We start from the raw sequence: 23,075 nt of genomic DNA, 5'->3' as shown, positions 1-23,075 counted from the left end.
AAAAAAAACAAAAAAAAAACAGACAAATATTTCTTTGTTTTTGATGTGGAATCCGAACATAATGAGTCACACTGAGAACTTAGTTAAACCACCCCAAAATAAATTAAATTGTATATTTATTATACAACCCCCTTATCCACGGACCCTATCTACATTTTCGCTTAGTCATACTCTTCTAGACATCTCCTTCCTCTGATCCCTGAAGTATTTGCCAGCTTCTCTAAGTCTTCCAGTACAATTCTATGGTATGCTTCCAGGCCAGGTTTGATCAAGTATATCGTTCACTATATCCATGGTATCAGAATGCATCTCCCAAGAATATGAAAGTTGTATCATATTTAACGAAATGAAAACAATAGCTTGGATCCAAAGAAATGTAAGCAAGGAAAAAACCCACTGTAGTATTGGAACTTGAATGTTTTCACATGATAGAATAAATTGATTATATCACATCAAGGGTTTTCTGCTGTTGCATTCCTCTTTGGTTTTACATAAAGTTTGATGTGTACCCAAAGTATAAAACAACACTTTTTCTCTTGGGAAGTGTGTGGAAGTATAGGTTTTGGGATCCAAACCACTCTTTGAGCTAATATACTATTAGACCAAAGTTGCAAGGAAGGGAAAAAAAGTAGAAAATGATTACCTTGGTTATTTGTAGAGAAACATGTAGATTAGAAGAATTTTGAAGAGGATCAAGGCATTAATTCAGAATCTGTTTCTCAGCGGACTATTGTATTTATGATCTTGCTGCCAAACTTTAACACTGCAATTTGAATTGTTAGAAAAGGAAGTAAAGGCTTTTAAAAAATGATGCCATCATTGACGTTCAGAGTTCTAGAGGAATTGGAATAGCTTTGTAATTTTTTTCCTTGTCTGTTCGTGACAAAACAACTACTGTACTTTCATAGAGTAGTACAGTCCTTGCCACTGGCAGTCTCTGTGTGACAGAGAGCCTGTAGGCTGACATAAAGTGCAGCCTGTTGTGAACTGCTAAGTGGGTGTCTGCCAAAAGCTCAGCAGACAGAATTAATTGGGGAGGGGGAAAGGATTTTTGTGCCCTCATCTCTTTCCCCCCCTTTTTAACAAGATGGATATTGTTAAAGTAACTTGTTTATATAAGATTTGTCTGCCTCTTTTTTCTCATTGCATGAATCATTTTTTAACTTCAAGTCTTGCACTGCAGGTCACTGAATACTTCCACATGGCAACTGGCACAGGACCAAGCCCAAGACACGCAACTCATCACAGTTGATGAAAAATTGGTAAGAGTTTTCTGCTGTGTATGCTGCCTTGAGGGTTAGTTTTGTGCAACAGGTATTCCGTATTGCTCAGAATACTGGGGAAACAATACAATAATATCTACCCAGTAAAAGCCCTTTCATTAAGTAAAATTTATATTTCAAGAAGTCATTTTAAAATAGACATGCAAGAGTTTGAAATACGAAATTGTGTATCTTCACTACCTTGTGGTTAAAAAGCAATGGGAAGCAACTGTAATATGTAATAAGTGTGCCATTTTGAAATCCAGATACTTTTCTCTTCAGTGAAGTTATATATGACATGCCAACACTTCCTAAACTTAATTATTGGGTTATGTCATTTTAAAGAAATACATTATAAAGAAGCCATTTCAATTAACAGTAAACTGTGTTCATACAACCAATTTTAATATGCATGAAGGATTAAAATTAGAAACAACTGTATAGCATTCTTCTGCTAATCATTACCAGACCTTCATTTTGGCAGCATTTACATTCTAGTATATTGCAGCGTGTGGTCCTTACTGGTACTGTGATGCAAATTGATATTTATGCTTAGATTATACAATCGTCTGAGTTAGTTTTATTGTAAAGTCAAAACTCCTGATGGAGATATCATAACTAAAGTAATAATATTCAATGATAGTTATATCACATTTGGTTTTGGAAATGAAAAATGATAATTGAACCCCTAGGCTACACAATTTATACTTCACTTGGCTTCAAGATTTATAACATATCTTTTAAAATCAAATCTGACTGAACAATAATTTGCAGAGATGACATGACAAAATACAATTATTATTTAAGTTTTTCACAGCCTCATAGTATGTGCAAAACTGCATGCCAGAGAAGCTTCCCTTACTTGAGGCCCAGCAAATACATGCTGAGGAATATTTATGAGTACCATTGATTGCACTCTTCCTTTTCATTGATAAAATTACAATACCAAGGAAGTGAACCTTTTAAACTGATTTCTTCAAGAATGTGATCAACTGCCAAACAGTTGCAGATGTAATTGAGATGCTGTGAAAACTCTGTTAAAATCTTCGGACCTTGTGAGGGAACATTTTGATTTTTCTGTCTCTCTTCTAATATAGGCAAATATAGGGAAATGTGCAGAAGTTAAATTCATGGTATGAGTATTAACTCTTAATCTTAAATACAGATGTTACAGACATCATTCCAGATTTTTTTATTGAGTGGACAGATCTATTTATTTTACATACTTTTAACAGGGCGTTTTAGGGCTACACCCTTACAAAATGTGCACAAACAAAAACAAGGAAAGATGAAATACAGTGACTATATTAACAAGCAAATAGATTAATTTAATAAGTGACTGTCAGAATGTTCAAATTAACTATTATCCCAGTTAGAGATTGTGGTCAGCGTCTGGTGGATGTTAACCATAGAATCGCACTGAAGGACCTGGAGATTCCTAGAAAGAATATCAAATCTGTAAAAGTCAAACCAACAAATGTGGAGAGTCAACTTTAGTTGTTTTCTAAATACCACTATATAGAGGAAAAGATACAAGTGAGTAGGGAATGAGTCCCACAGTTATGTGGCCAGTGCTGTCTTCTTGTTAGTGTCACCCTGACAGCTTATAACAGCAAGAGCCTGAAGGAAGTCTTGGCATAAGGATTATAGATATGAATTCTATCTTTTAACAGTTTAGACCCAAGCCATGTATGGTCCTAAAGGTTAAGGACAGACATTGGCATTAGAATTTTACAGGCCACCAATTCAGCTGGAGGAAAAAAAACTGGTTTTGGAGGGAGGATGTTATTTATGGACTTCCCAGCCTCCTACCGCCATCGGTATGGCCACATTTTGTGTCAGATATAATTTTAAGTCATTTTCAAAAGCAATCTTATGTAAATAGAATTGGAATTGTCCATTTAGAGGCAACCAATGAATGTGTAAGCAAGGCCAGAACTTATGATTTCAAGTGCATTTGCAAGTAACATGTAGGCTAAAGTTCTCATGGCCAGAGCTGGTACCTGCAATGTGCCATACCAAAACGAACAGCTCTTAAGGACACTTCCCTTCATGAAGGACCAGTTTTGTGCTGCAGTCCAACCCCCAGAGGAAGGAGTGATAAGTTTTACACTAATTTTCCAACCCACTAAATTTCTGCCTCTGTAATTTCCAGAGGTTAACCGCTGAGCTGCTGAACTTACTGACCGAAAGGTTGGTGGCTTGAATCCAGGGAGCGGAATGAGCTCCCGCTATTCGCCCCAGCTTCTGCCAACCTAGCAGTTTGAAAATATTCAAATGTGAGTAGATCAGTAGGTACTGCTTCTGCAGGAAAGTTAACGCTGCTCCTTGCAGTCATGCTGGCCACATGACCTAGGAGGTGTCTATGGACAACGCTGGCTCTTCAGCTTAGAAATGGAGATGAGCACCAACCCCCAGAGTCGGACACGACTAGACTTAATGTCAGGGGAAACCTCTACCTTTAATTTTCATTACATCTCTTGGGTGGAAATGGGGGTTATTACTGTGTGCCACCAGCATATGAATGACATTAAAACTCAGACTTCTGCATGGCTTCTCACAGTAGATTCATATAAATGTTTTTAAGAGCATGGAGGATAAAAGCAGATCTTGTGACACCTAATGAGCCAATTGTTGTAGAAGGAAGAGTATGGATAAACAGAAATTGCTCAGTACTATATATTTGAGTCCTGACTACAGAGAGAGGACCAGAGCCCCCTTAATAAAAGCACTGATAGACAGTTGTGGAAAAGGGATACCACAATAGCTGGCATCAAATGTCAGAAAGAGCTTGTACTCCCACCATCCAGTTCTCAATATAAGTTATTCAGTAGAGTAACTAGAACTTAGTTTGGAACCTAAACTGAAATAGGTCGAAGTAGCAGTCCCGTCCGTCCCCCCCCCCCCCCAAAAAAAACAAAACCGAACCAGTGTTGAGACTATAACTTGCTCTTAATCTTATTCATAGAGGGAAGTTTTGCAACTGACAGGTAATTGTATAGATTCAACATATCTAATGTTGATTTCAGGATTAAAGATTTTACTGTTGCTTGGGATAAACAGAAATGATGCATGCCCCCAAAGAGGAATTCACTATAACCAAAGTGCCAACTCCTTAATCCCACCCTCAGTGATCTGAATAATAATGGAGAAGGAGCAAAAGAGCAGATGGTGAGCCTCAAAGTTCTAAACAAACTTAATCTTTACTATCTATCAGTCTCTGCAGTAATGTCCTACCTATTTTTCTCTCCAGTGCTTCTGAAGAATGAAATACATCACTTCTGACTGTCTCCCTCTCCCAGATAAACTGAAACTTGTTTGTAGTTTAATTTTATTTATCAGTGGGAATATAGCTGTGCTAATTTTCCAGTGTGGATTTTAAATTACATACCTTAATCATTACAATAACTTATTCTTTCTTCTGTGACAGTATGAAATTTGAAAACTATAAGTGTAACACACTTATTAAAAGTCTTGTAACAGCGGTGATCTTGCTGTTACAGACAGAATCACTGCTTCAGAGGAAGGAAATGGCAAAACTATGAGTATTCCTTGTCTAAGAAAACTATAAAATTTTCAAGATCACCATAACCATGATTTGAAGGTACACGTGCAGTGGAGAGCATTTGTTGGGTACTCGTCCTTTGAGACGTATCATGTGACTTTCCAAACTTTGCCATAATAACTGAAATTTGAACTCTCTCTCACCTACCCATATTTCTGCCCTTATGAAAGGTACCTTTTAAACGAAGATGAACACAGTGCATAAATGGTAGCTGTTAGCTGGTCTGCTTTTAAAACCTGTATTGTGGTGCTGCGAAATAGTACTGTCTTTGCAAAGAAAACAACTTAGATTTGGCTGTTTAAGTTGCATATATTTATGTTGCCTACGAAAAATTCCATACAGCTGTTATTTTTGCTTCTTAACATTACTTCACACCTCAATGGACATGAATATTTTCAACAAAGTAATTTAGTTTAGCTGAGCCCTTGGTGGATTGAATTCCAGAGGTCTGGAGTTTATCCTAAGGAGCTGATAGCTAGGGCTTGTGATCTGATCTTGGCTGATGTGATAAATTGCAGGGTGAGAGGTGCCCCCCCCCCCCCCCCAGGCTTTGTCTTATGCTGGGAAATTGCTCTGTTGCTGACGTGAGAAGTCAGCAGTGGTTTCCCTCAATGAAGCTTAAAATGATTTAAGTTCTAATATATGAAGCAAAATTTGTTCCAGTACTATTATAGAAGTCATGGTTTTCCATTTATAAAGTGGTGTGCATCACATATGGTTCTCCTTCAGTAATTTCTATAGTTGTTCTGCATGAGCCATCATGATTATATGCCTTTTCTTCCAACACACTTAAATCCTGGAACTGTTGATTTGTGGACATTATTCTTGCAGATTATTTTCCATCTCAAATGCAGGAACATATAGAATTAGCTGTCTCAATTTAGGTAGATGCTATAATAAGCAATGCTTAAACTAGTCTGTGATATGTGATAAAATTGATTGATTATTGTTGGAGAGATGGTCCAGTGTCTGGAGTGTGAAATTTTTATGTGAGGATTATTGTGCCAAATGATTCTTTCTGTGAATCTTTGGTGAAAACAAGACAGACTTCCTCAAGCTTCCTGGATCAATAAGAAGCCACCTATTTTTGTTCCTAATATACTTTCCATATTGGAAGGGATAGAAGAAATATGTTCTGAAACTGGGCTTTAATCAAAATAGTATTCAGTAGTAAAATTGACCAAGTTATGTCACAGGAACTAGCTATTGTAATGTGTGTAGGGCTCAAATAGCATTTCATCAAGATTTTCTTTGTAAATAACTTCCCTAATAACTACAGTAGAGTCACACTTACCCAACACTCGCTTATCTAATGTTCTGGATTATCCAACGCATTTTTGTAGTCAATGTTTTCAATACATCATGATATTTTGGTGCTAAATTCGTAAATACAGTAATTACTACATAGTATTACTGCATATTGAACTACTTTTTCTGTCAAATTTGTTGTTAAACATGATGTTTTGGTGCTTAATTTGTAAAATCATAACCTAATTTGATGTGTAATAGGCTTCTCCTTCATCTCTCCTTATTATCCAACATATTCGCTTATCCAACGTTCTGCCGGCCCGTTTATGTTGGATAAGTGAGACTCTACTGTATCAGCCTATTTCCAGTCTCCCATTTTTGGGCAAGGTTCTGGAGCGGGTGGTGACCACTCAACTCCAGGATTCTCGGATGAAACTGGTTAACTGGACCCATCACAGTCTGGTTTTAGGCCTAACGGAGACAGCTTTGGTCACCTTGGTGGATGACCTCCGCAGAGCGCTAGACAGAGGAGTGTGTCCCTGTTGGTTCTCTTGGATCACTCAACGGCTTTCAATATCATTAACTATGGTATCCTTCTGGACCAGCTCTCTGGGATGGACCTCGGGGATACTGCATTGCAGTGGCTTTGCTTGTTCCTGGAGGGCCAGACCTAGATGGTGGTGCTGGGGGATGCCTGCTCGGACCCCTAGCCATTGGCCTTTGGTGTCCCTCAAGGCTCTGTTCAATCCCCCATGCATTTTAACATCTACATGAAACGGCTGGGTGAGGTCATCCAGAGTTTTGGAGTTTGGTGTCATCTGTACGCAGATGACACACAACTCTATTAGTCATTTCCACCCCAATCCAAGGAAGCTTCCTGAGTTCTGAACCAGTGCCTGACAGCTGTGATGGGCTGGATGAGGGCTAACTGAGGCAGAATCCAGACAAGACAGAGGTCCTCCTGGTCAGTCACGAGGCCAATCTGGTTTAAGGTGGCAACCTGTGCTCAACTGGGTTACAGTCCCCCTAAGGACACAAGTCCACAGTCTGGGGGTCCTCCTGCACTCAGCACTGACACTTGAAGCTAGGTGTCAGCAGTGGCCAGGAAGGCCTTCTCACAATTAAAACTTGTGCGCCAACAACTGTACCCTGAAAAGCCAGACTTGGCCACGGTGGTCCATGCCTTAATCACATCTTGTATGGATTACGTATTACTGCCTATGAAGATGGTCCGGAAGCTTCAATTAGTGCAAAGATCTTCAGAAATGCAATCCCTTATTTTCATGGCCTCTCTGTTTTTGCAAGGGACATAGAGGCATCTCTGTGATCGTTGTATGTTCATTTGATCTGTGTGACCTCAGACTGGAAATGGCTGAAAGCTGGCAGTTCAGCTGTTTGTTTTGTGTTGGTTATGTTTGGAAGCCCAAATAATTAAGAGAGGTTCACTATATTTTTTAAATTTATTATTTAAAACATCTTCCATTCTATAACACAACATATGAGGATGGTTTTAATCATATAAAGACAATTTAAAATATTGTATTGGAATGAAAAAGGGTTTGATGCATACTAAAAAAGCTAACAAATCCTGTCAAGGAAACCCTATGAGAGGGCCACCATATGTTGAAAAGCACACAACTGCAGAACATATATATGTGTGTGTGTGTATGTGTGTATATACACATACACACATACACATACATGCATGCATATGCACACACACATATTGGCAACCAGTTCAATTTGAAACTGGTGTCATAGAGTTACTGTAAATGATGTTGCCAAGAGTCTTTAAGTGTAGCTTCCATTTCATTTTCAAGAGCAATACAGCATAGATTGCATTTGTTTGTTTGAAGTGGGAAGTCATCTTTGGATGAATTACTGGGCCAGGATATCTCTGTCCAGGAAAGGCTGCTGTTGGCAGGCCAGCCGTAGCCAATAACAGACTCTTAGGGCCCTTCCACACAGCCATATAACCCAGAATATCAAGGTAGATAATCCACAATATCTGCTTTGAGCTGGGTTATCTGAGTCCACACTGCTATATAACCCAGTTCAAAGCAGATAATGTGGGATTTTATACAACTGTGTGGAAGGGGACTTAGACCCAGACAAATTGACAAAGGTGGATCTTGGAATACTCCCACACTATGTACCTGGTATCTGAGAAAGTACAGCTTCATTTTATTGGATTTTATTTAGCCTGTTGCAGCATCCAGGCACTAATCCAGCACCTTCATAGCCTGAACTTATTCTGGTGATAAGGAGAAATAGAGCTGAGTGTTACCAACTCTACCAGTGACTTCATATAGATATTAAAACGCTCTGGAGGATAAGACTGGACCCTGGGGCACCACATCGTTCAATGGACATAGGGTTTAGCAGAAATCCCTTAGTGTAAAGCTTCCAGAATGCAGCGTCTCCCATTCCAATCTGATGGGGGCATTCTGGTAAAAAACCATGATCGGTTATATTGAAAGACACTGCATGATCCAAGAAAATTCGGAAAGTAGCATTGCCTCTGTTTTTCACCCAAACTATGTAATGGTTCAGAGTGATTAAAACCCATATAGAGCAGTATCCTATTCTGAAATCAAACTGAAATGAGTCCATATAATCTGTTCTCTCCAAGAAATTTCCATCTCTCTGGGTGTGCCATCTTAATCAATCTGCCATTTATACAAGGAGAGGCTGCTCCCACCAAATGAAACTTCTATGGATGTGTTCTGACTACCAAGTTTGAGTTGTTGACTTCAGATCAGTCATTTTTCATCTAACAGCAAAAAAACAAACAAACTCCTAGTTGGTCTTTTTCAGGCTAACCTCAGTGTGAATGTTGAAGCCCTTCACCATAATTCTGGAGTTTTCCAACCTCACCTCTTGAGACAATTATGGCTGTGAAATGGTAGTAGACCAATTATATCCTTGCTCTCTCTTTTGTGTAGCACAAGGGATAGTCACCCCCCAGTCAGTGCCAAAACGTTGTAGTTGTTCCAAGAGAGAGATGGAATATTTTTTATGGATGCACCTCAGTCTTTTCAACTGAAATTGCTGGTAACAACACACACAAGTAGATCTGGAATGCTTATCTGCATAGCAAGAGGAATGTTCAGTAGCTCACATGAATAGAAATTCTGTGAGAGCCACCCTGTCCTTAGAGGAATCAGGCCAATATTTTTCAAGTATAAATAACTTGACTAGCAGCAAACTGATGAACCTCTTTGGAAGACTATATCAGAACAGCTATAGTATTAGACATTGGGGTATTACACTCTAGCATACCAGGTCTATATTAAGCACCTTTTGGGTCAAGGACATGCTAGATCTCTAAGGCTTCTAGCAGGCTGTGAGTCTTTTCTTAATCCTTTGTATGCTTTAATAGATACTTAAACAGTCTGTACCTCAGTGTGTCTTTTCTCCTCTTTATTCCTAAATATTTGTCCTAGATATAACTGAGATCATTACTTACTATATCCCCTTCCAGTGAGTCTGTCTGTGTTAGTTTAAAGAAATGAAAATATACTTTGAATAATATATTCTGTAGGCAAGTACCAGAAGGTTAACAACAAGAACAAATCCTTCTTTACTAAAGAAAAGTAATACAGTGGGTGAATTTAATCTATATTCCTTTATCTTGGTTCAGGAAAACATCAACATTTTAACTATCCAGTATAACCTGCGGACATAGTGAGGCTATTGCAAAATATGTTGTTTAAAACACAAGGCTAAGTTTAAGTATGCACTTTAAAAATGTTAACTACTCTTTTCGATAGTTACAAGCTGGGTCAATGCAGGGGATTTCAGTAATGGCTTCGACAAAGTTCCCCATGACCTTCTGGCAAACAAACTAGTCAAATGTGAGCTAGGAAAAACTACAGTTAGATGGATCCGAAATTGGCTAAGTGAGCAAACCCAAAGGGTGCTCACCAATGCATCGTCTTCATCCTGGAAAGAAGTGATGAGTGGAGTGCTGCAGGGTTCTGTCCTGGGCCCAGTTCTGTTCAACATCTTTATTAATGACTTAGATGAAGGATTAGAGGGCATGATAATCAAGTCTGCAGATGACACCAAATTAGGAGGGATAGCTAATACTCCAGAAGACAGGAGCCGAATTCAAAACGATCTTGACAGATTAGAGAGATGGGCCAAAACTAACAAAATGAAGTTCAACAGGGACAAATGCAAGATATTCCACATAGGCAGAAAAAATGAAATGCAAAGATACAGAATGGAGGACGCCTGGCTCGACAGCAGTAAGTGTGAAAAAGATCTTGGAGTCCTCGTGGACTACTAGTTAAACATGAGCCAACAATGTGATGCAGCAGCTAAAAAAGCCAATGGGATTTTGGCCTGCATCAATAGGAGTACAGTGTCTAGAGCCAGGGAAGCCATGCTGCCCCTCTATTCTGCCTTGGTCAGACCATACCTAGAATACTGTGTCCAATTCTGGGCACAGCAGTTTAAGGGAGATGTTGACAAGCTGGAAAGCGTCCAGAGAACAAGCCCTATGAGGAGCGGCTTAAAGAACTGGGCATGTTTAGCCTGCAGACAAGAAGGCTGAGAGGACACATGATATCCATGTATAAATATATGAGGGGAAGTAATAGGGAGGAGGGAACAAGCTTGTTTTCTGCTGCCTTGGAGACTAGGACACAGAACAACGGCTTTAAACTACGGGAAAAGGAGATTCTACCTGAATATTAGGAAGAATTTCCTGTCTGAGAGAGTTGTTCAGCAGTGGAACTCTCTGCCCCAGAGTGTGGTGGAGGCAGCTCCTTTGGAGGCTTTTAAGCAGAGGCTGGATAGCCATCTGTCGGGGGTGCTCTGAATGTGATTTCCTGCTTTTTGGCAGGGGATTGGACTGGATGGCCCATGAGATTTCTTCCAGATCTATGATTCTATGATACCAGGCTTCTTCTTATACAAATAAAATGAGTGTCCTACATAAAGAGTTTGATCCTTGTAGATAAATAAGATGCTCATCTAAAAATTGGCATGTAAATACTTCATGTCTGTATGCCACAGGCCCGTAACCAGGATTTTGATTGGGGGGGGGGGTGTGCTGCTGAGTCCGAGTGAGAAAGGATCTACCCTATCAAACCTTGCATATGGGATATATTGAGCATGGTGATCAGATCATGATATGAATAAATATAGCATATGAATAAATAACTAATGTAAGGCCTTCTCGTGGTCCACCCTGATAATTTCGGGAGGGGGGGCCTGAAGCCCCTCAAGCCCCCCCCCCCCCCAGCTACATGCCTCGTATGCCATATCCAGAGTCATCGTCTAGTGCTCAAACAACTACACCATGATGCAGAAGTCCTCAAATTCACCTTTGTTTTGTTTTGTTTTTTTGAAAAAAATTAGAATTCAGGCAATCCACAAGATATAAAGAAGGTAAGTTCTGTAGGTTTGTTCTTAATTGAATTTGTATGTAAGTCGGAACAGGTATATTTTAAATTGTAACTCTTTACACTTAAAAATGTACCTATTCTGACTTACATACAAAAACACACACACACACATATACACACACACACCCATACATACACACACTTTTGATAGTATAGGGAAGAGTGAACACCCTGTGGTGTTTGTTTTGCCATCTGTACTCCTTTTCAGAAGATTTCACCTCACTTTCTGTCCTGTGAGAATTAGATTTTGAAAAATTTGGCTTGTTGTGGAAAAAAGGACTGGTGATAAAGCTTCAGTTGAGATACCTTTTCCCATGATAACTCTTTCAGGAGTGAATTTCCCTCCCGAAGGGTATATTTTTCTCACTTCCTGTTGTCTTAACTATGAGTTGTTTGTAAGTTGGATGTTTGTAACTCAGGGACCGCCTGAGTTACAAACATTTAAAAAAATTCTGAGGGTCAACATTAACTCTTCCTGAAGCCATACTTGATGATATCTGACTAATCAGTATGTGATCATATATGAAGTTACTGGTGCTGAATTTGAAGAACAGTGTGGTCTACAGCAGGTGAAGCAATGGTTCAAGAATTTAGTTTAAAAATTGATCAATCATTAGTCTAAATTTTCTGAGTAATCTCTCTTGTTTTAACAAATCCATGGGTGAAAAATTCCCAAAATCTACAGATATTGTTTTATAAGATTCCTGAATTCAGGGCCTCCTATTGGGTTCTGTTGTAGTCTTATATTTTTAAAGACATTTCTAGAAGGGCCTAAATCTAATAAGCTGTTGAGTGGCTATTTCTGTGGTCTGTTTATACTGCTGCCAAGAAGGTTTTGTAACAGTCCAGCAGTTCATATCAACCCATGGAAAAGTTGAGCCAGGGTTCTATTATGAAATGCAGGTGGCAGTTAAAAGAAGGTTTTAGAATATCTGTTGGCACACTTGAAAGGGAAAGCTTCTCCCTAAAGACAGCAAGAATGGAGCTATATCAATTCCTTAGACCTCATTAAGGTGAATCAAAGGATAGGATCTTCAGTCCATTTCAAGTACTTAATACTCCAGAACTTTCCATTCTAATTATGTCTAACATAACAGCTGATTGAAGAAGGTCCATGAGTGGAACTGGGAGGGATCAATGTCCTGGAGCTTCTGCACGCCCCCCCCCCCCCCAGGCCCCTGCCCTGGAGCAAATGTTTACCTGATGCAGAGGACAGCACTTTATGGAGGAATTTGATTTAGCTCAGTATAAGGTAAACTGACAAAAATTCTGAAAAATTAAATTAAGTTAAAAGAAGCAATGATTACTTTCTCTATTGTTTAAAATGTAATTTCTGTTATAGATGGAAACACTAGTAACAATACCATCAGTTCCCAAGTTAGCAATGAATACAAAATTAACCAAAGATTTATCTATGGGATGGTTACTTATCTTAATGACATTATGTTAGTAAACAAAATATTTCCCATACTGATTCAAATAATATGTCCAAGAATATGAAGTGAAAGTACATCCGTAGACGATATACAACATAATTGTTGGTCATCTCCAAAGCTTTCTAGGACACTCCACAAATAATCCAGGACAGTCCTCAAAACATTTTTGGGGAAGAAATGGTTCAAAAATTGCCATTTGGAGGAAAATCACCCATACTCAGCACTTTGGGCCACTATGTTTCCCACTATCCCCAGATCTTGGGAGAGACATAAAAAGCCAATTTTTAGTGAAATCCAAAACAGAAATGATGTGATCAGAGGCCACTGTTAGCCTATAAAGATTAAAAATCTCCCTTACTCCTGCCCTGAAAAAATGCTTCATCCTAAAGAAAGGCCATTATCAATTTGTTAGAATTGTAGGTCAGGGATGAGAATCATATGATCCTCAAGATGTTGGTAGCCAATGGTAGGAAATGCAAAGGGCTACTTCTGCAGGGCCACATGATTCCCACCTCTGCTGTAATAGGAACTACGTACAATTGTGTGTGTGTGTGTGTGTGTGTGTGTGTATCCACACACACACACACAGAGTACACCAAACTTCTAGCACTAGCAGGATTCATGTAGCTGACGTACCTGTGCCTTGTCTAAAATAATTAGATCGATGGTGGTACATGTAGAGGTAAGCAACCAAGTCTGTCCTCTGAACATTTTTAAAAAGTTAACATTCAGAAATTTAAGATTGTTTATAGAAGTAATACCTGTATTTACTGGACCATAATTAAGAAAGTTCATTTCGTTTACTTGGAATTGGCAAGATAGGCATTTCTCCTGAGCAAATAGCCTAGTAGAAAATTGCTGGTACAAATAATATTGTATGTGAAACATTTAAAAAAAAAATAGGCTATAGGTTGCTTGTTGTCTTTGAAATGTTGTGTCCTAATAGGTAGGTGAAGAATATTAACACATTTTGTATCCTCAATGGGAAAGAATATCTCAATAAGTCAAAACATCACACAGAAAAAGAATTCCAACTACTGCAAAATACACAAACCTTTTGGCAAATATTTATTTTTGTGTGCAGTAACAAAATAAGTGAAGATTTACATTCAAAAAATATGTCAGTTTTGCATGATAAATGTGATTGGATGAACGTGTATGACGCTTATTGGAGGAAAAACCCAAGATTAGTGGAAGCCTAAGAAGTTTATTTTTCTGTTATTGGAGATACAGATTTCTTTGCTGCATTTTCTGAAACATGGTGGCCTCACTATTAAATAAATACCTGTATTTATTGAATAGTCCTATGTGACTATTTTATTTGGTATAGTTCAGGCCAATTCTTTTGTCACAAATACTAAATCATCCTCTCAATTAAATGTCCAACTGTGTCTGAAATACAATTTGTGTCAATATTTGGGGCAGTAGAAAATAGTACAAGCAGTAGATTGGGTTTAACCAGTCCCTTGGCTTAATCAGTCCTCATCCCTATGCATTATAAATTTTCATTCAAGCGCCTTCTGTTCCAAAGATGACACTGGTCCTATATCTTAATTTAACTGTACTCCAAGAGGACTTTTGATTTACCCTGTTTAACTACCAAAGACTTTTATTCCACCACCTACATCCAAATATATTCTTACAGTTAGTTCCAGTTCAAAGCATAGTTGGAAGACAGCTGTACCTTGGACACAGGCAATGGAAGGATTATAACAGCCACATGACGGGTGCTTTGTCTTTAGAATCATAGAATCATAGAATAGTAGAGTTGGAAGAGACCTCAAGGGCCATCTAGTCCAACCCCCCGCTAAGAAGCAGGAAATCGCATTCAAAGCACCCCCGACAGATGGCCATCCAGCCTCTGCTTAAAAGCCTCCAAAGAAGGAGCCTCCACCACGGCCCGGGGGAGAGAGTTCCACTGCCGAACAGCCCTCACAGTGAGGAAGTTCTTCCTGATGTTCAGGTGGAATCTCCTTTCCTGTAGTTTGAAGCCATTGTTCCGTGTCCTAGTCTGCAGGGCAGCAGAAAATAAGCTTGCTCCCTCCTCCCTATGACTTCCCCTCACATATTTGTACATGGCTATCATGTCTCCTCTCAGCCTTCTCTTCTGCAGGCTAAACATGCCCAGCTCTTTAAGCCTCTCCTCATAGGGCTTGTTCTCCAGACCCTTAATCATTTTAGTTGCCCTCCTCTGGACGCTTTCCAGCTTGTCAGCATCTCCCTTCATCTGCGGTGCCCAAAACTGGACACAGTATTCCAGGTGTGGTCTGACCAAGGCAGAATAGAGGGGGAGCATGACTTCCCTGGATCTAGACGTTATTCCCCTATTGGTGCAGGCCAAAATCCCATTGGCTTTTTTAGCTGCCGCATCACATTGTAGGCTCATGTTTAACTTGTTGTCCACGAGGACTCCAAGATCTTTTTGGCACACACTGCTGTCAAGCCAGGCGTCCCCCATTCTGTATCTTTGATTTCCATTTTTTCTGCCGAAGTGAAGTATCTTGCATTTGTCCCTGTTGAACTTCATTTTGTTAGTTTCGGCCCATCTCTCTAGTCTGTCAAGATCGTTTTGAATTCTGCTCCTGTCTTCTGGAGTGTTAGCTATCCCTCCGAGTTTGGTGTCATCTGCAAACTTGATGATCGTGCCTTCTAACCCTTCGTCTAAGTCGTTAATAAAGATGTTGAACAGAACCGGGCCCAGGACGGAGCCCTGCGGCACTCCAACCTTTAAACTGAAGGTTATGTAATTAACAGGAGAAAACTTCTCTGTGGCAGAAGAAATGCCCTAGTGCAAATCTTACTCATACTTGTTTAAAGCAAACATGGAAAAACCGCACCATTGTTTAAGGTGATTACAAGAATTGCTTGAGTTCATTACCTTTGGTTATTTGTGTATCTGTGTGCGTGCATACTTTTTGTGCTATTAGTTGGATTTTATTTTTATTTATTTTTTGTTTAACCATACATATCTCTAACGATACAGTGTAAAATGTGTTTTCAAAGATGGTTGGCAAGAGTCTTAAGTTTTCTTCTTTCTAATAGGAAAGAATTCATTTAGTGTGGAACAGCTGATAGAAATCTGTGGCTTCCTTCATTTATTTTAGTATGTTATTAGCTTTGCCTGGCCACACGTTGCTGTGGCTTATGGGATCATTTGTTGGCCAAGTGGAATAGCAGTGAATAGCCTTGCAGCCTCAAAGCCTGGCCGTTTTCTAGAGTAGCTGGAGTAGCACCCTCAATCAAAGAGCCGCTTTGAAGCCTGGCTACTTCCTTAGTAGGGGAATCCTTGTTTGGCCAGCTTGAACTGCACTGAATAGTTCTGCAGCTTAAAAGCCTGGCCGCTTTCTACATAGGGCATCCTTTCTAGGCCTGGTTGCATGGGACAGAGTAGCCTCGTGGCTTCAGAGCTTGGGGGTTTTCTATCTAGGGGAAATCTTGGTTGGCCAGGTTGAATAGCACTGAATAGCCTTGCTGCTTGCAAGCCTGGCCGCTTTCTGTCTTGCGGAATCCTTGGTTGGCCAGGTTGAATAGCAATTAATGCTGCAATTAGGCACCTTGATTAGCATTTAGTGGCCTTGTAGCTTCAAAGCCTGTCTGCTTCCTGCCTGGGGGAATCCTTTGTTGGGAAGTGTTAACTGGCCCTGATTGTTTCCTTTCTGGAATTCCCAATTTCCCTGCTTTCAGAGTGTTGCTCTTTATTTACTGTCCTGATTTTAGAGATTATATTGTTCTGCATTATTATACCACAGTAAGTATTTCATATTACAGTAGAGTCTCACTTATCCAACATTTGCTTATCCAATGTTCTGGATTATCCAGTGCAGTCAGCCTTTTAGTAGTCAATGTTTTTGTAGTCAATGTTTTCAATACTTTGTAATGTTCTGGTGTTAAATTCGTAAATACAGTAATTACTACATAACATCACCGCGCATTGAACTACTTTTTCTGTCAAATTTGTTGTATAACATGATGTTTTGATGCTTAATTTGTAAAATCATAATGTAATTTGATATTTAATAGACTTCTCCTTAATCCCTTCTTATTATCCAACATATTCGCTTATCCAACGTTCTGCCGGGGTGTTTATGTTGGATAAGTGAGACTTTACTGTATATTTATAATCTTATATTATCTGCTTAGAACTGGATGATATGAGGCTCCTTCTACACAGCAATATAAAATGCACACTGAAATGGATTATATGGCAGTGCGGACTCAAGATAATCCAGTTCAAAGCAGATAATATTAGATTATAAATGGGTAATATAACTGTGTGGAAGGGCCTTGAGTCTAGTTAAAGGTAAAGGTTTCCCCTGACGTTAAGTCCAGTCATGACCGACTCTGGGGGTTGGTGCTCATCTCCATTTCTAAGCCGAAGAGCCAGCGTTGTCCGTAGACACCTCCAAGGTCATGTGGCCGGCATGACCGCATGGAGCGCCGTTACCTTCTCGCTGGAGAGGTACCTATTGATCTACTCACATTTGCATGTTTTCGAACTGCTAGGTTGGCAGGAGCTGGAGCTAACAGCGGGCGCTCATTCCACTCCTGGGATTTTAACCTGGGACCTTTTGGGTCCGCAAGTTCAGCAGCTCAGCGCTTTAACACACTGTGCCACCAGGGGCCCTGCCTTGAGTCTACACTGCCATATAATCCAGTTCAAATCAGATAGTCTGTATTTTATAGGCAGTGTGGAAGAGGCTTGATTGAAGCGGCCCTTAGCACCATTAAATGGCTGAGTGGGTTGCTAGGAGACAAAGTGGGCGGAGCTTAGCTTCTAACTGGCAGCAATGGGAAAAAAACAATTATTCCTCTCCCTCTAATTAGGACCTTATTTTTCTTGTCTAAATACAGCAGGGATGACCATGTTTTGTGGCCAAGTTTTGTGGGTTTTGGGTGTTTAGTTTCGCTGTTTACTTTAAGGCAGAAATGGTCAGAACATTTATATATATATAGATCTAGTAGAATCATAGAGTTGGAAGAGACCTCATGGGCCATCCAGTCCAACCCCCTGCAAGAAGCAGGAAAATCTCATTCAAAGCACCCCCGACAGATGGTCATCCAGCCTCTGCTTAAAAGCCTCCAAAGAAGGAGCCTCCACCACACTCTGGGGCAGAGAGTTCCACTGCCAAACAGCTCTCACAGTTAGGAAGTTCTTCCTAATGTTCAGGTGGAATCTCCTTTCCTGTAGTTTGAAGCCAATTTTTCCGCGTCCTAGTCTGCAGGGCAGCAGCAAACAAGTAAAAAAAAATTGCCTGTGGCATTTGTCAGTCAGTCCACAATTGCTTTTTTTACTGGAGTAGCTTTTCCTACAAGTTCATATGACACATTGCCAACATAATAACATAGTCGGTGCCCTATTTTCACTTTGTCAAGCCACTGATCTATTAGCTCACCAGTTACAGACCTTTTCAACTGATGCCACAGATTTTAACTGGAACCTTTTGTGTTGTGATCCCTACTCATCCAAAAATCTTCACACACTACTACTCACCCGTATAAAAGTGTATAAAGATGTACTGAAGTGAAACGTTGCTGCTTTTTTATATATACTTGCTGATTTGGGGGATCTAATAACTTCTGCAATATTGTTCTTTAGCCTGAAGAATCCAATCCTTTTGTTTACTACAACATTTATTTATTTTTCTATTTTGGACTTCTGATTTATCCTCCCCTGAATTTTTCCAAGAGTAATTAAGGGGCCTCAGAAGCAAATCCAAGACATACCTAAATAACTTGGCATGTAGCTCCAGTACCATACTTGTTAGAACACAAAGGTCACTACTCCTTGAAGTGAATGTAAGGAATTAATGCTTATAAAATCTTTAAAATGATGCTTAATAAATCATATAGTTTTCATTTTCATTCACTTTGCTTTCAAAGATTCTAGAAACTTGATGGAGATTTATATGAGAGATGGACCTAAGCAGAAAAAATAGTCTTTCTTGCTATATTCAGTGTTAAAACTGCTCCCATAGTGTTTCATAGCATGATTAAAAATTGGCAAGTGCCATTATGTCATAATAAAGCACAGCTAATTCTGTTGTTTAAGCAACAACAGAATTAAAAACACTTGAAATGTACTCAGAGGCAGAGGATAGATTTTTTATTTATTTATTTCCAACATTTATTTCCCGCCCTTCTCACCCAAAGGGACTCAGGGCGGCGTACAAAATTGGCAACAATTTGATGCCTACACATAATTAAAACAGCAATAAAAATCCAATTAAAGCAATATAAAAATATAAAACATATGATTAAAATCCATTCATCCAAAATCCTTGTGCTGTAGCCGTAAATAGATGCCCCATTGAAAGTCCCTTTCCCTCAACATCCAGTAAGTTGCCAAAAATCTGCCTGAATTGAAAAATATTTCCCTGTAGGTAGAGAGCCAATATTGTGTAGCATTGGACTATAGCTCTGGACACCAGAGTTTGAATCCTTGTTCAGTTATGAAACCCTGTGGTTGGCATAGGGCAAATCACACACTAATCCTCAAAGGAAGGCAAAAGAAACCCCTCTGAATAAATCCTGCCATGAAAACCTCCATAATAGATTTGCCTTAGAATCGCCATAAGTCAGAAATGACCTGAAGACTGAAGACACACAACAGCAAGGAAGACAACCCGGGGGGAGGGGGAGTAATCTAGTGTCCTTGGAAAAGAGTTGCGCAATCTGATCATAGAATAGTAGAGTTGGAAGAGACCTCATGGGCCATCCAGTCCAACCCCCCACTAAGAAGCAGGAAATCGCATTCAAAGCACCCCCTACATATGGCTATCCAGCCTCTGCTTAAAAGCCTCCAAAGAAGGAGCCTCCACCACAGTCCGGGGGAGAGAGTTCCACTGTCGATACACATTTGGTTTTTAGTATTGTAAAATAAGAACCAGACTTGGCCTTTGGTAGAACTGCTCACAATACTCATTCCATGTTGGTTCATATATACCTATAGCACATTGGTTCCCAACCGTTTTTTGACCAGGGTCCACTTGACCAGGGTCCACTTGAATACAGACTATTTTGATCAGGGAACACTTTGACCAGAGATCACTTTGACCAGGGACCACTAGAACAGGGGCACTTGAATACGGACTATTTTGACCAGGGACCACTCTTCAACATTAGTACCAAAAGGGTTACAAATCAGTTTGTGGTTAACTTTAGATTCGGTTTGGTTATTAAGGATATTGATTCAGAAAATTGCATTGGATAGTCCACATCAGCTCTAGTTTCTGATATAGAACATATGCCATCCAGTAGTTGCCATCTGCTCGCCCACAGCAAACCACATTTAATAATCTAGAGCTGATGTGGTCTATCCAATGCAACAGTTAGCTCTGCGGAAAGGAGCGGAAAAAAATTAATAAAATAAATAAATAAAGTGGAAGGAGGTTCATGGACCGGATTTTCATTCTTGCGGCCCACAGGTTGGGAACCACTGCTACAGCAGGACTATAGCAGTAGCTAGTCCAGAATAGCAGCTGTCTGAATTGCACCATCTGTCGCATTTATTGCCACCAGACCTTTGATTTCTTTAGAATTCTGTTAGTGGTATATGCTAACAATATTGGGGAAAATCTAGATTAACTAGAGACTAGTATTAGATTAAAGACAACTGAAATATACATGCAATTTTGTGTCTTCACTCTGTTTTGATCACATTAATGCTTTTAGTGGATCTGCTTTATTTTGAGAGTGCTTAACCTTGGGGTTCTGCTATGTTCATCTGTCACTAATTCTGCTCTTGATTATCACCTTGATGTCTGCCATGTTGAAAGTCATAATCAAAGCAATAATTAATGGTGGTAGATTTCTACATGTGAAACTAGAAAGCAGAAAATAGAAGCCATTTCTAAATGGATGGATTTCTGCAAGCATGTAAAAACAAATAGGCCTTCCCTTCTCTTCGTTTCTCTTCTGGAGAGCCTGCTATGGCTACTGTTTATCATCTTAATTGTTTAGGTATAGTGTTCAGAATACTTGTTGGCAGCAGCACAGTTTATCATTCCACAATATTTTCATCTAGAAAACTCTGGATGAATACTCTTCAATTAATCTTGAGACAAGTGAAGTCAAGGTGTCATCAAAATGTAAATCTCAGAAAATTTAGGTTTCAATAGCATGTGCATATGGTTTTCTATTAGAGTAAATACTACACAACAGCATTTTAAACAAATAAAGAAAATTTAAAAATTGAAAGGTGGCATTATATTAAAGGTGTCCTCTTAAACAGTGCATGCATATTTATGTTTAGGTAAGTATATTCGCTTTTAAGAGATTGCTAATTCACTGCAATTCATTGCTTGCCAATTAATTCCCTCTTTAATTAGAATAACGTATCTCAATTAAGCCTCCAGTGCTTGTTGCCACTTGCTTTTCTTAGTAATTACTGTTTGATTAGGCATGTGGCAATGTTAGCAAGCTCAGCTGGCTGACTAGTGATACAGAGCTTTTTTGTAAAATGTCTGCAGGCAACAAGTGCTCCGCCAGTCAACAGACTTTATCTGTAGCAGATCGAGCAACAAAATCAATACATTATCCTTGTTTGCAAAGGATTTTATGATCTTCTGAAAGAGAAAATTCATTTGAAAAGGTAGTGCTGTGAGGAGGAGCCAACTTCCTGTCATGGCAAAAGATCACCTTTTGTCAGTTTTCAAGAAATTCTGCAGGCAAACAGATAATTTTGAATTACCAACCTGACAAAACACATATTTATGTTGATGGCTGCATTTAGTTTTCAAAGTGAGGGAACAGACGACCAGCTTTTCATTTTGGCATTTCCCTTTCATTTTAGTGCATGGCAGTGCCATCTCTCCAGAGTTATAGAACTGTCTGAAATTAGGTTTATACAATTTTCCTATCATTTCAAGTGTCTGTTTTGTCTAGATTTTGTTCATAGAGTGTTGTGCAGAAATTTCAAGGCTGTAGTCTGGAGCACTGGGTCAAAGAATATGTCTCTTTGAAGGGCTGACAGGAGGCCTTTTTTATTCATGAAGTGGTATTTCACTCTACATCAAAGAACAGTAGCTTTTCAGACCTTATTATGGTGGCAGCTCAGTGCAGATCTTTTAAAATGTACAATATGTAGGTTCAATCTTATCCGTTTTTATGAACATTTGTCATATTAATGCTTGCATACTAGTATGTTGGTTTGTATTAGATTTATTAAATGGTAATAATTATCAGGGATCCAGATGTGGAGCGGTTAATAAAAATGGTTAAATACAAAATTAACAAGAAATATACACTTACCACATAAAAAACACCTCCACAAATTCTGAGCACTAACATTAAATGTGGACAGTGCTCAAAGCTTTAAAAACTAAAACCCCAGCATCCATTAGAAAGCCTATCATGGGAACTTCGAAAGCCTGGTGAATTTTTCCAAAAATGTCTGTGCCTGGCACTGAGCAGAACAAAAAATGGGCCCAAAAGGGAGAGCATTTTACAACTGAGTTACTATAACAGAGAATAATCTTTGAGTATATCTACCTGCTGGACCATATTCCATAAAATTGCTTTTGGAAAAGGGCTTTTGACTGATCTCTAGTTCAAGATAGGACTAAGGAGCAACCCAGCTTTTATGAAAGTTTGGATCTGTAAAGTTGTTAATGTGACCCTGGGCTTGCATGCAGCCCTGAAGCTGCTTGTATGACTCTTTAATTCCACCAAAGGAGTAAATGGCTTCTCTTAGAATTTCCCTAGGACAGAAGTTGAATGGATTACAGATCGCCCCTGCACTGGTTCACACAAAAAAGAAACACCTGTTCTTCAAAACCAGAGATTAATGTCTGACCGTTTGGAGTGTTTTGTTTTTGACAGTTCAGTATGTGCAATCCCCTAAAGCAGTGCTTCCGCTCCCATAATTCTTAACAACTGCTAAGCTCACTGGATTTCTGGGATTTGAAGTCCAAAACAACTGGAGGACCAAACATTGGGAACCACAGCCTTAAAGCGTCTATCCATGTTTTAAAGATTTAAACCAGCATTTTAAATTAGGGCAAGAATTGAAATAGAAACCAAAAGAGCCAATAGTACATTGATGTATATTCAGAACTTCCAAACTAACTCTATTTGGGACTATTCCTAAGCTTATATAACACATAATTGTAGTCTAAATGGGAGGTTACTTGAACAAGAATAACTGTAT

At 39.3% G+C, this 23,075-nt stretch overlaps 1 protein-coding gene across 1 annotated transcript in view; it reads left to right on the top strand.

Annotated features, from left to right (window-relative positions):
• Positions 1-23,075, top strand: part of ndufs4 (NADH:ubiquinone oxidoreductase subunit S4) — a 73,977-nt gene that overhangs the window by 21,048 nt on the left and 29,854 nt on the right. Inside the window, exon 2 of the mRNA XM_008102800.3 lies at positions 1,184-1,262. Within this exon, the coding sequence (XP_008101007.1) occupies positions 1,184-1,262 (79 nt within the window). The remainder of the gene's footprint in view (positions 1-1,183; positions 1,263-23,075) is intronic.

The sequence above is a fragment of the Anolis carolinensis genome, chromosome 2 (assembly GCF_035594765.1).
Source record: "Anolis carolinensis isolate JA03-04 chromosome 2, rAnoCar3.1.pri, whole genome shotgun sequence".
NCBI classification, from domain to species: Eukaryota; Metazoa; Chordata; class Lepidosauria; order Squamata; family Dactyloidae; genus Anolis; species Anolis carolinensis.
The sequence above is the reverse complement of the archived record's forward strand: the minus strand, read 5'-3'. Positions and strand labels throughout refer to the sequence as shown.